Genomic DNA, 12,601 nt, shown 5'->3' on the forward strand with positions numbered 1-12,601 from the left:
CAAACCCACCCAAGCGTGGTTACCTTTGGTGTATTAAACTAAACTGGTCCTGATCCAGATGAGTAGTTTCAGTGTCTCCGTCATCCTCCTGTCCACGTCACAGTAAATGTGTTTCTCTGAAAACATAACTGGGAATGAAGTTTGGTTGTATGGTGAGCAGTGTGGAACTGAGTCTGTTAAAAGCTTCACCTCCTGTTTTACTGAAACAATCAGCAGTGACAATTCAGCAGCTGCCACAAATCTGTAGTTTTCTGTGAACTCAGCTCTTTCTCTGGTGCTGTTCAGACACTGTTGGGTCTTTGAGGGTTGAGTAATAAATCAAGAACAGATAATCTGCCTGGAAGCCCGTTTGCTGGAGTCATGTTTGCCATTTCTGGTTCCAGGACCATCAGTAACGTGTTAAAACAAGTCTGATCTAACTTCATCTCCTGAGGATGAATTCTTTAGATGTGAATGATGTCAGGACGTTTCCTCTGTAGCACCACACTCATTTATATTTAGGTTCTTCTTGAAATGCAAACAAATTTTTAAATTTTCAGTTTTAATATTTAAAAAGTCTCCGGCTTCATTTAATCAATGCTCCATGTTTGGTTGCGTGCACCCACTGACCTCAGGGTCTTATGCGGCTTCGGTCCAATGCTGTGGACACGCCATCAGGGCGGCTATCCACCACCATTAACAGCATTTTTCTCCCAGTACATAGTCTGGGCCCATCAGCAAGGAGTCTGGACGTGGAGAAGCAAGCTGGCAGGCAACAGCGGCAGAACGCACAACGTCTTCTTGGATGTTGTGCCTGCTCAGAGGCACTGCAGCACCGAGGGACCTCAAACAACCTGTCAGAGAGAAGAGCAGTTTTTTTTATCTTGAAAGTATTTTCACTTTGTTGCATTTCCACCTCTTCTTGTGTTAAACTGAAACTTTAGATTCATATTGGAGCAGTCACAGAGCGGAGCCTCGTCATTTTCCTGGCAAGAAAAAGTGTGTTTTGCCAGTTGCGGCACATTTTTAAGGCCTTTGCTGAGACCACTGGACTGAAAAGTACATGGAAAATAAACGTGTGTAAAATAACACTAAAATATGAGCGCAGTTTTTCATTCAAGTTTGAATTACACCATTGAGTTTTCACTTCACGGGATGCGCGCTGGAACAGCGGCCTGATGGATGGTGCTCGTTTTCCCATCCGTCGGTTCATAAACACGATGGCCTCGCCGAGTGTCTGAAAGAAGAAAAACTGACTGCTACAGATAATCAGTTGATTAATCATTTCCTTTCTTTAATCTTTCCCACACAAAGGCTCATCTATCGGCTCTCATCAAGTCCATACTATACTTCATTAAAGATTAATAAAAGCAAAGATCAGCATATCAAGTACAAAAGCTGAGTGTTTGCAGCGTGTTTGTGTATCCACTGCTGCAGGAGCCGTCTCAGTTTCCTGCTATTTACGGCTGATCTGGACTTCCTGTTTCCTGCGTCCCCTTAGCCTCAACACAAAAGCTTCTCTGCACTGAGGAGGGGAAAAGAAAACGCCTAACATGTGATGTTAAACGCAGGAACGCTCGCTCTGAGTCATTCTCCTTCATAGGATCTCTTTTTGCACTGGCAGGACATTTTGTTTGTTTCACTCACTTATGTCTGACTCATGTTAAAATCACCAGAAACCCAAAGTGATCTGAACATATAAGATAAGATAAGATAAGATAAGATAACCTTTATTAGTCCCACACGTGGGAAATTTGTTTTGTCACAGCAGGAAGTGGACAGTGCAAAAGTTATGAGGCAAAAATTAGAATACAATAAGAATAAATACAGTACACAACTGTACAGAATAGAATAAAATAAAATACTATATACAGTAGAATAAAATAAAATAAATATACAATAAGATAAAAATAGAATACAAATACAAATACTATATACAACTGAGTAAAAATACAACGATGACAGAAAGGATTATTGCACTTAGTATTATTGCATATGTATGGATGTGTGTGCTTGATCAGTTAAAGTCTTTATTATGGAGTCTGACAGCAGTGGGGAGGAAAGACCTGCGAAATCTCTCCGTCCCACACCGTGGGTGCCGCAGTCTCCCACTGAAGGAGCTGCTCAGTGCTGTCACAGTCTGCTGCATGGGGTGGGAGACGTTGTCCAACAGGGATGACAGCTTAGCCGCCATTCTCCTGTCACTCACCACCTCCACTGGGTCCAGAGGGCATCCTAGAACAGAGCTGGCCCTTCGGATCACCCTGTTCAGTCTCTTCCTGTCCCCAGCAGAGATGCTGCCGCCCCAGCAGACCACGCCATAAAAGATAGCAGAAGCCACAACAGAGTCATAGAATTTCTTCTATGAAGAATATGAAGAACTGGAAACCAGCAGCTGGCAGTGGGGGAGCTCCGAATCTGAGGTCGGTCATGGTCTGTCCTGTTTCTGATCGTAGATTGTAATGCAGACATGAGGTTTTTTTTTGGGGGGGGGGGGGGGGGGGTTCTGCACGTGCAGCAAAGCAGCATCAACTTTACGTAAAGATGGGCGTAGCCAATCGATGCTGCATTCTGTGTAAAGTTCAGCAGGGGACTCCTCTCACAAGTCTATGAGAAGATGAGCCTCCTGCTTATCTGATCTTTGAGCTCAAAAACACTTTGGTCAATCAATAATTTCAGGGTGGTGATGGGGCGGAGCCTATTGCAAATGTCACAGTGGGAGAGACAAAGTAGACTCTGTCCATCACATTCACACCTGCAGCCAATTTACAATCATCAGCGAGGCAAACAGAGAAACAGACAGCTGGTCAGTGAGTTCAAGCCTTCTTCCTGCCAGCTGTGGATTCAGTGAAGTTAATTTTGGAAGTGAAAGTCACATTAGACTCAAACACCAAGGGAGGATTTAGGCCTTGAGACTGACAGGTTGTAACCGTATGCAGTGTCAGATCCACAGTGGCTAAAACACCCAGCATGAAGCTTCACAAGCGAACTTCATGAACCAACAGGAGGCTTCATAGCAGCCATGTACAGTTTTTGGTTGCAGCTTATCCTCAGCTGATGGTGAAGCAGAACTTTTTTTTACTACCTACAAACCCGCACAGGTCTCACTCTCTTTCTACTCCAACGAAGTCAGGAGACATTTTCCCTGAATTTCTTTGTGTCTTTGTGGCCGTTGGAAAGTGTGTACAGTGCATTTTGGCTTCCATCACAGTGAACGCTGAACATAAAGTAAAATTACATTTGTAAAACGTAAAAACAAAAGTCGAAAAGCTCAGCTGTAAACATGGGGGTGGGGTCCGCGTGTCTCGTCACGAGTACCAGATAAAGAAACTGTTGGACCTGCGTTTGGTGAACAGGTGGCATTCCTCCAAACGGACTCAGAGGAGATTCAATCTGCACTTTAATCAGATTCTTTTCAATGCACATCTGATGAATTCCTCCAATATGGCAGCCGTGCGCCTGCCTGAGGAGGGGTGAGGGTGTGTGTGGGGGGTGGGGTGTCAGAGGGATCTTTGTTTTGGAAGAATGTGAGAGGTTGCCCGTGGCGGGGCGTCCTGTGAGCCGGCAGATGGCCGATGGGACAAGCAGACAAAAGTCTCCGGCAGACTTTTCTCCTTTCAGAGCTTCTCGTCTGAAGAGCAAGACACAAAACAGCACCAGCTGGAGGGGGAGGTGGGAGGAGGGAGTGATGGGTGAAGGCCCACCATCATCATACGTGGGTGTCATGAAGTCATTCCTCTGAAATATTCCGTGTCCTAAACTCTGTCAGTGTCCTCAACCAGAAAACATCTTCAGTCCTTTTTTATATGCCTTAAAATGAGCCATGAAAGATCTTTCGGAGTCTGGGATGCTGGATGTCTCTGAGAAGACTTTATAGTCGCTCCTCCTCTGCGTTGGAGGGTGTTTTATGCTTTAACCCACCTGGATGGCTGAAGGCTCACTTTAGCTTCACATAAACATGAAATTATTGTGATTTTTAAATGAAATGTGCATAACTTAGATCCTAAACAGTGACCTTATCATCTTCTTGTTTCCTCATAGCGTGCCATTGGGTTTAAGGTTAGCAAAGATGCTCAGACCTCAGTGTGTGGATGGATTAGCTAAAGTTTCCCTTAATGAATTGTTTCAGATTAAAAGAAACATTTTAAAGGACAGAAGCCATGATGAGCACAAACATTAGTCCTTTGAAGATTCATGTGCTGTGAGATGTAGTACCTTTAAGAATTGGCGGTTGAAGGCCGGATTGATCCGATTTTTCTGATCTGATCGGGTCTTGACCTCCTCAGACTCAACCCAGGGAGCACTGACGGACGGAGTGTTTGCTCATGAAGCTCCAGGACACTGACACCTGGTGGGAGGTTCCTTAAATCCTTTCTTCTCTCTCTAATTAAACTTCTCTCGCCCCTCTTCATCTGTCAGCTGTCGAGGTTTCTCTTCACCACTTTCCGTCTCGGTTCAGTGGATAAAGGTCAAAGGTCAGCGATGCGTTTGGGAGCCAGCAATGCGTTGTGTTGTCATCTTCTCTCCTCTCTCGTCCCCCGTCCTTCCTCCTGACCTGTGGGACAGGATGGGTGTCGTCCTGCCCGAGCTAGCTGTCTGTACACACTGAAAATCAAGTCCACCATGACCTTTGACCCTTCCCGTGCTCACTCAGGAAATAAGTCCAGGGAACTCTTTATCGCACTGCAGAAGACGATTAATGATTTCGTCTTTTCTGGGGGGTTTTAGACACTGCTGACGAGTCCACCTGAAGTGGAAATCAGAGCAAACACGACAGGAAAAACGAATCTTGGAATAATAATTAATAATAATCTCAAACAGAAAAAGCTTTCCTCTGCTCACAGATGTTAGTAGCTCGTTGCTGCCTCACTGCACACAGGCCGGCTGTTAGATCCCAAACTGTTGGCTCGTTTCATTCACACAGTGTTTTTGTCATGCAGACTGAAGCGATGCATCTCTGGGCAGTTTGGGGATCATGCTCACGTGATGAGTCTGTTGAGTGGGCAGAGGCATACTCTCCTGTGGAAAACAGTCTTTTTCACATGTTTGGAAATATAAACATCACACTTTGATTCTCTGGTTGGTTTTTGTACAACAGGCTTTGATCTACTTTTGCTGTGAGTTAACACAAAGATCTCAGCAGCTCTCCAATCAAACATGACTTGTGTAATGATTTTTCTATGTGCTGCGTCTGTGGGTCTGAGTATCGTTGGAGCTGAGGGGGAAGGTGATGGTCATATTAATCAGTAAGGACTGTAATTGTCACTGGCATCCCTTCGGTTTGTTGTCCCGCTGTGGGAATGTGCGGCCAGATCTCTGGGATTACGCTGAGGGTCTTAAAATTGCTCCTCTGTGATGACCTCAGCCTGCTGCTCGGTTACAAAAAAAATGTCACAGAGAAAACAGAGAGAAAACGTGGAGAAAATTGGTCAGCATTCCTGAAAACCAAAATAAACAGAGGACGGAGCGGGGTCTGGTTTTCAGGAAGAAAAAAAACTCAAGCGGAGACGTCATGGAAGGGGAGGAAGGGGAGGGGTGGGGTGGGGGAGTCGTACAAAAGGAAAGTCTGTGTGCTGACCGGGCCCCTCCCTCTCTCTGTTCTCCTCCAACAGATGAGCCAGCACGAAGAAAGAGGGCGATCCACATAGACTAACACAGAGGGGGAGGGAGAGCGCGAGAGCAGCCGGAGCAGAGAGCTTCATTAGAGACGAGAGAGAGGAGGCAGCAGGACGGAGGATGAAGACGCTGCCGAGGGTCTGAAACACAAACAGGTAAAAAAACTTTATTCATTTATAAAAAAAACTTTGTTTCAGAAATCTGTCCTCGTTAGATTAGTTCCTAAAGGTTTACAAGAAATGTCACATTTAGATCTCTCCTCTTCACTTTCAGTGAAAATTGATTTTTCTGATTGTCCGACAGTCAAAGCTCTGCTGAGCAGTTTCATTAGTCTTCTGAGTCTCAAATTAAAACTCCAAATAGTCCTGCTGTTTTCTGCATTTTTAGTTTGAGCAGCAGAGCAGTGTGAGCAAAGCTGTTTGCAAGAAAATTTCAGAAAATTAAAGTTTTAAAAGTTGTGAATGAATGTGTGAAAATGAATAGTGGGTTGCACAGAATAAAGAAGAAAACATATGTGAAGCACATCAGCAGTCATGGTGTCAGAGCAGCAGGTGGTACTGTGAGCTGTGCAGACTCGGTTCAGGGTCAAGGGTCATGCTGCAGGCTCAGGTCACTTCACTCAGAGAACGTGTAAAAATGGTTTGACACACAGCAAATATAAGCATGTTGGTCCAAACTTAGTTTCCTTGGTTCACCTGAAGGCAGCTATTAGGTTAGCTGTGTGCTTAATGTCCGTGATGAAGCTCCATCGTATGTTTGGTGTTCAGTCAGATCACAGTTTTAAAGGTCTTTGAGGGTGATAAAGGAACCGGTCATGTGACTTAACATCAGCAAACAGCAGTGTGTATACATCCAGCTGGTGCACTGAAGGTCTTCAGGATGTCGCATTGATAGAAACGGTGCAGTGATCATTTCTGTGTGTGTGTTTGAGCAATCGTCGTCTTTTGATGGTTTGAAATTTGCATTTTAAAGCCTCAACACTTGTCTGTAGAGCTGGTTTGACCGTTTAGATGACCTCCGTTATCGGCTCATGCTAATACAGCGAGCTGTCCACAGGCTTTTAGCATGGGAGGCACTGACTCATGGCTGAAGCCGGCCTCAAGTGGCCACCAGAGGAACTGCAGCTGGACGGCTGTCTTACAAATATCATCTGCAAATCTACCAGAAAATAAACATGTGACATCTGGGTAATATTGCTGTGATAAGGAAGAAGGAAGTTTAGATGCTTCAATTATTTTGTACATTTGAGAATGGACTGCAGTAAATGAGTGAATGTTTAATGTGTGTTCACAAATGTGGGGTCACTGAGTCTTTAACTCATCTTTGGCTTCCAGTGGGACTGATTATAATACTGCCCATAGTATTTGATGTAGTATTTTAGTACTGACTGTATTATTTGATGTAGTATTGTAGTGCTGACTGTAATATTTAATGTAGTATTGTGTGTAGAAATCTCTGTTGCTTTAATACATGGTGTGTGTGTGTGTGTGTGTGTGTGTGTGTGTGTGTGTGTGTGTGTGTGTGTGTGTGTGTGTGTGTGTGTGTTTGTTTCCTGGCTGTTGTGTCGCTCGTTTTTGTGCCTCACATCTGATGATGTCATCCTCCTCCATCCTCTTCCAGGTCATCATGGGAAACGCAGACAGCCACAGCAGCTTCGTCTCCCCTGCCAAGCCCTCCTGCTCCTTCAGGTTTTCCTCCAGGAGGGAGGAGGTGACATCGGCTCGCAGCTGGTGGAGGAGCAGCCAGGGAGGCTGCAGGAGCCGAGGGAAAAGCTACCTGAACCACCCAATGGCCAGCTCACCCTACACCTCATGGCGTTACGAACCAGCCCCTAAAGCGGCCCGAGGAGGCGCCAAGCTGAGAGGGGGGTCTCCTCAGAGGCTCTGCAGGGGGGAGTTTGGGGGGGGTGAGCGGGCGTCTCTGGAAAGCAGCGGCAGCCCAAAGGTGCTGCTCAGCAAAGATGGCAGCATGAGGGTGGAGTTCACCAAAGCTCGGGTGGAGCCAGAGAGTCTGAGTGGGCTCCCCGCCATCACTGCCGCAGCGACCACCACCACGAGCGCAGAGGTGTCACTGCGCACCAGCAACGGCAGCTCGCTCAGCTCCGATGGCTCTTGGTACGACTCGCCATGGGGGAACAGCGAGCTGACGGATAACGTGTTTGTGTGCAGGCAGAACGCGGACAACAGCAGCGGCTACACCACTGCCACCAGCAGCAGCGGCTACAACACCTTCTTCTCCGCTCAGGGTGAGGACATCTCACCTGGATTTAGCTCCAGCCTCCTCTTCCCCACCACAGAGACTAATGTATTCACCGCCGCAACTGCAGGTTACAACACCTGCTCCTCTGGCCGGACGGAGGATAGCGGCATTGGAGACTCGGAGCTCCTGCAGCCGGACCTCACGGATTTCAGCCTGATTTCAGCTCCTGGGGTTTACAGCAGTCACAACACGCTACCCGCCTTCCCCACCGACGCTGGGACCCCCGCCGGGGAGGCAGCACTGCTGGATGATGTCACACAGAAAGAGGAGGGATCAACCGGTGATATGGAGGAGCATTACTCCTCCTGCACGCTGCCCTGCCGAAATGTGGAGTCTGCGAGCGCCGCCTCTGCCAGGAATAACCGAAAAGACTTCCTGAAGAGCCGAATCAGACGTCTGAGCGACTGGACAGGAAGTCTGAGCAGGAAGAAGAGGAGGATCCAGGTGAGAAACAATAAGATGATGAAGTCATGCTGTGGGCGGAGCTCAGTGGTTTGCCACCTGCTGATGATGGACAAAATGACATCATTTTTTGTTTTCTGACTTTTTACATTTAAGAATGTTGATTTTCAACATGAACTGACATCCCTGATAAAAGTGCACAAAATCATAATATTTTTTTAAATCTTTGAATTCTAGTGTTTGACAAAGTAGAGGTATATGTTTTTATCACTTGAACATAATCACAGCCTGTAAACAAGAAGGAAGGAAGAAAGAAAGAAAGAAAGAAAGAAAGAAAGAAAGAAAGAAAGAAAGAAAGAAAGAAAGAAAGAAAGAACAAGGTCAATAAAGATCATCAGAATATCTTAAAATGTCTTCAAAGTAAACTCAGTCTAAAACAAAACCTTTAAAAGTTTTTATAAACTCATTAGTAGATCATTTTTTTAATATATTCTGAGAAACTTAAAACTGGTTTTAAAATTAATATCTTCCTTAATCCTCAGACTTAAACAAGTCGTCGAACTAGATTAAAGTCTCATCATGACTAACAACATTACACATGGAGTTAAGTACGAACGCCATTTTCAAACATCATCACACATCAGTAATCTGATGGTAAGCTTTCTCTGTGAGAGCTGGTCCAAAAAAGCCCGGCTTCCTGTTTACAGCCAGCAGAATGAGGTCACATCCTGTCTGCAGTGAGGGAGCTGGAGTAGTGAAGCTTGTTGTTCGTGCTTTTTAACTCAGTGCTGATGATGACGGGGATAATGAAATCAGACGCTGATGTAGTTTCCTCACACTGGAAACCCCAAACACCCCACCCCCCACAACCTGGGTAACCCCCTTACATCAGCGTGACCTCATGAGGACTCGTTTTCCCACACTTGAGTTCCTCCAGATGCACGTCAAACATCAAAGGACTGACGAATAAACTTTTATTATCTGCTCTCTTGATTGTCTTTGTTTCGTCTGCAAGGTTTTTAAGATGTTTAACCCAAAAAGCTTTCTTTGCACTGCGTCAACGTTTCACTGGAGTGCCGCAGTCTGTGTGCCGGATTATTAATTACAATCAGAGAACTTTATTAATCCCAGAGGAACAAAACAGAAACCCTTTGAAAGCATCAGTCTAGCTTAAATCCTCTGCAGCTTTGTGTCACAGTCACAGGAGAATCCATCTTTGCTCTCTGAGATTGATGTCCTAGTGATACATCACAGTGGACTTTTTATTGTTCAGTCTTTCCGGGGCTTTGATCCCGCTCATCAAAAACAAATCACAGTGCTGGAGGAACTTTGATCTCTTGGAAAATTCCTGGAGCTTTTCATGGGAAAGCACCAAAACAAAAACATCACATAGTGACACTGGAGAAAGAAATGTTTGGGAACCTGGAACCAGACCGATCTGAGGGCTTACGTTTCATTTACCCCTTGTTTAGATTTCCATGAGGGCTTGGCTCTGCTCGGCCAATCACAGCACTGTGTTTGATACGGGGGAGTTTGATACAGTGATTGCATGGACAAGCACTTCAGTAAACATCCAGGATCCTTTAAGTCCACTATTATCTCAGGAATAAAAGACCTGCGTGGTAGATTTTCTCTAAAGAACAAACAGCTTAACGCCCTGACTGATAAGAACTGTGCGTTTCTGTACCAACTCACTCTGCCTGTCTATAAACAGCAAGTCTCCACATGTCGTCACTGTCACTTCACAATGACGGTTAAATGTGGAAAACTGCTCAAAAGTGTTGCACAAACCTGGACGAGTCACTCAGTTGGAGGTTTAAAGTAAAGTCAGAGCGGGCATCAAACCCGCGCCCTCTAAAACCAGCAGGTTGTCTTATTGGCTCAAGAGCAGTGATGGATTGTTTGTTTAACGCTGACACTGCAGCGTGAAGCATATTCACACCCCGTTAATGCTAACAGAGGGGGAAATTGTGGTTTGGAATAATACTGCCTGGTGCTGGGCGCTGTGTTTGAGGGCTGCTGTGTGCCTCTAGTGGCCGCAGACGGAATCACAGCAGTCAAATAAAGTCCTCTCTGATTTCTCTGCAGGAGCCGTTTGCCACCGACACAGCCGATGTCTTCATCAATGGACTGAATGCTGGGGCTGTTAGCTGCAGCACGCTGTGTTCCTCCGACCCTCTCCACTCCCTGAACCACAACCAGTTCCCAACGCTCCACTGCGGCTCCTCCAGGAGTCTGAACCAGAACAGTGATGCTAAGCGGCAGAACATCTATGAGAACTTCATGCAGGAGCTGGAGATGGGTTGCAGCAGTACGGCTGACAGGACGGAGCCATCAGAGGGGGACGGAGACGAGGGTGAGGAGGACGAGGAAGAGATAGATGGGGATGTGGAGGTGGGAGAAGGGGAGCAGCTGGATGTCCTGTTTGAGAAGGAGCAGGGTGTGGTGCGGCGGGCCGGATGGCTCTCTTTCAAACCTCTCATCACTGTTAACAAGGACAGAAAGCTGGAGCTGGTCGCCCGCCGCAAGTGGAGGCACTACTGGGTCACACTGAAAGGTACGGCCGCCTGCAAGGACCAGAAAACAGAAAGTTGAGTTCAAGTTTCAGGATTAGATCTGATCTTATTTTCAGTGAAGGGCAGAAAACTTGCGTAGGAGAAGTCTGGTGATGCCTTTAGTGCCTCTGCTAGAGCTGAAACCAGGCTTATGCTGCATACAAGGCAGCAAAAGAGTCTTTGTGCACCTGAGGCACAGTGTGAGTTTCCAGGTTCCTCAGTGTCACTTTCGGGTTACATTAACCAGGATGTTTCCAGTTAGGCAGTGGGAAGGTCTATAATCAGCCAGCTGATTATAGATTCAGCATGTTTCAGGAAATACTGACGAGTAGTTTTTGAGTTGACTGTTAACCGACCAACAACTATTTATCACTTCTGCTCTCAGCACAGAGAAGGTTAGGACTTCTTCTTAAACCAGAGGAGTCGCCCCCTGCTGGGCATCAGAGAGAATGTAGGTTTAGGCACTTCTAAATGAAACTTGATTTTAAAAAAAAGTGTTCTGTTTCATGTTAAACATTTTACTGAAGTCTTTACCATCTGTGGCATCAACAGCTAAAATTTATAAATCTCTGTGAAATAAACTATTTAACGTAGAATTAACGATGGATTTTGTCTGTTCAGGTTGCACTCTGCTGTTTTACGAGACATATGGGAGGAGCAGCGGCAGCGCCGACCAGGAGCTTTCTCCTCGCTACGCTCTCCTGGCTGATGACAGCATCGTCCAGGCCGTCCCTGAGCACCCAAGGAAGGAGCATGTCTTCTGTCTGAGCAACTCGTATGGAGACGTGTACCTGTTCCAGGTGAGGGAACCGCCAGCACACTGAGAAACATGATTTTACTGGAGTATCCTTGAATGCAGCACCAGCATAAGCAGCTGTGGTGTTGGGACATTTCTGAGGTTTTCTCTTCATTCTTTCATTCTGTGATCGCTTTCCTCCAACTGCTGCCTCCATCTTTTTTCCCATCGCTGTGGCTCATTTGTGAGCAGCGTGAATGAACGGGGTGTGGCGTCACACCAGCATTTGGTTTTCTCACCACAAACATCCACACTGTGGGACTTTCTCTGCGTGTCTTTCTGTTGGTAATGACTGTGAGCATTTCCCCCTCTGCTGCCAGCTCCACACCACCCACACCGAGGAGCAAGCAGACAAACAAAGAGTAGATTTTACTTTTACTCCGACAAAGAAGAGGAGGCACAGATGTGTCGAGGCCCCGGATGAACTCCTGGCGTTCCTTCTAGTCGATCTTGAATGACATGAGCGGCAAAAGTCTGGATGTCAGAGGTCAGCGGGGATAAAAAGAGAGGCCGATTATTACCTGTACTCTCGTTGGTAAAGGTGATGTCATCATGTAATTTAATAATTTATTTCTGTGATCACCTCCTCAAACTTTTAGGAGCTCCTCTTGATTCCCAGAGTCACTCTGACTAATGCAGCAGAGTCTGCAGACACACAAATCACCTTCCTCCCAGAGGAGGAGGTGGAGGTTTTGTCAAGGGCTGAAAGCAGCTGAAGATGACGAGCGGAGAAGGCTGAAAGCCTGCTAATGGGAATCACAACACCCAGCTAATTACTGCAACAAATGTTCCTCTTTACGATGATGACTTGATGAAGAGCGAGCTTTAAACCCTGCCACACGTCCCCTCGTAAACAAAAACAGCTGTTAACATCAGGACATTAAGTCTGCTGCTTAAACGCAGAAACCAGACCATCAGAGGATGACTGAGCCTTGCTTCCTGCTTTCAGCAGCAAATTTACATTTAAAAGTTTCTGTATTTAAGGTTTTTGTTG

At 46.1% G+C, this 12,601-nt stretch overlaps 1 protein-coding gene across 3 annotated transcripts in view; it reads left to right on the forward strand.

Moving 5' to 3' along the window:
- The window catches only part of tiam2b (TIAM Rac1 associated GEF 2b), a 48,370-nt gene that overhangs the window by 21,674 nt on the left and 14,095 nt on the right, over positions 1-12,601 (forward strand). For all 3 annotated transcript variants that reach the window (XM_080881681.1, XM_080881683.1, XM_080881682.1), the window contains exons 2-5: positions 5,592-5,750; positions 7,216-8,298; positions 10,345-10,813; positions 11,433-11,611. In XM_080881681.1, the coding sequence (XP_080737807.1) occupies positions 7,222-8,298; positions 10,345-10,813; positions 11,433-11,611 (1,725 nt within the window). In that variant the 5' untranslated portion in view covers positions 5,592-5,750; positions 7,216-7,221. The remainder of the gene's footprint in view (positions 1-5,591; positions 5,751-7,215; positions 8,299-10,344; positions 10,814-11,432; positions 11,612-12,601) is intronic.

This window comes from Rhamphochromis sp. 'chilingali' (genome assembly GCF_963969265.1).
Source record: "Rhamphochromis sp. 'chilingali' genome assembly, chromosome: 5".
NCBI classification, from domain to species: Eukaryota; Metazoa; Chordata; class Actinopteri; order Cichliformes; family Cichlidae; genus Rhamphochromis; species Rhamphochromis sp. 'chilingali'.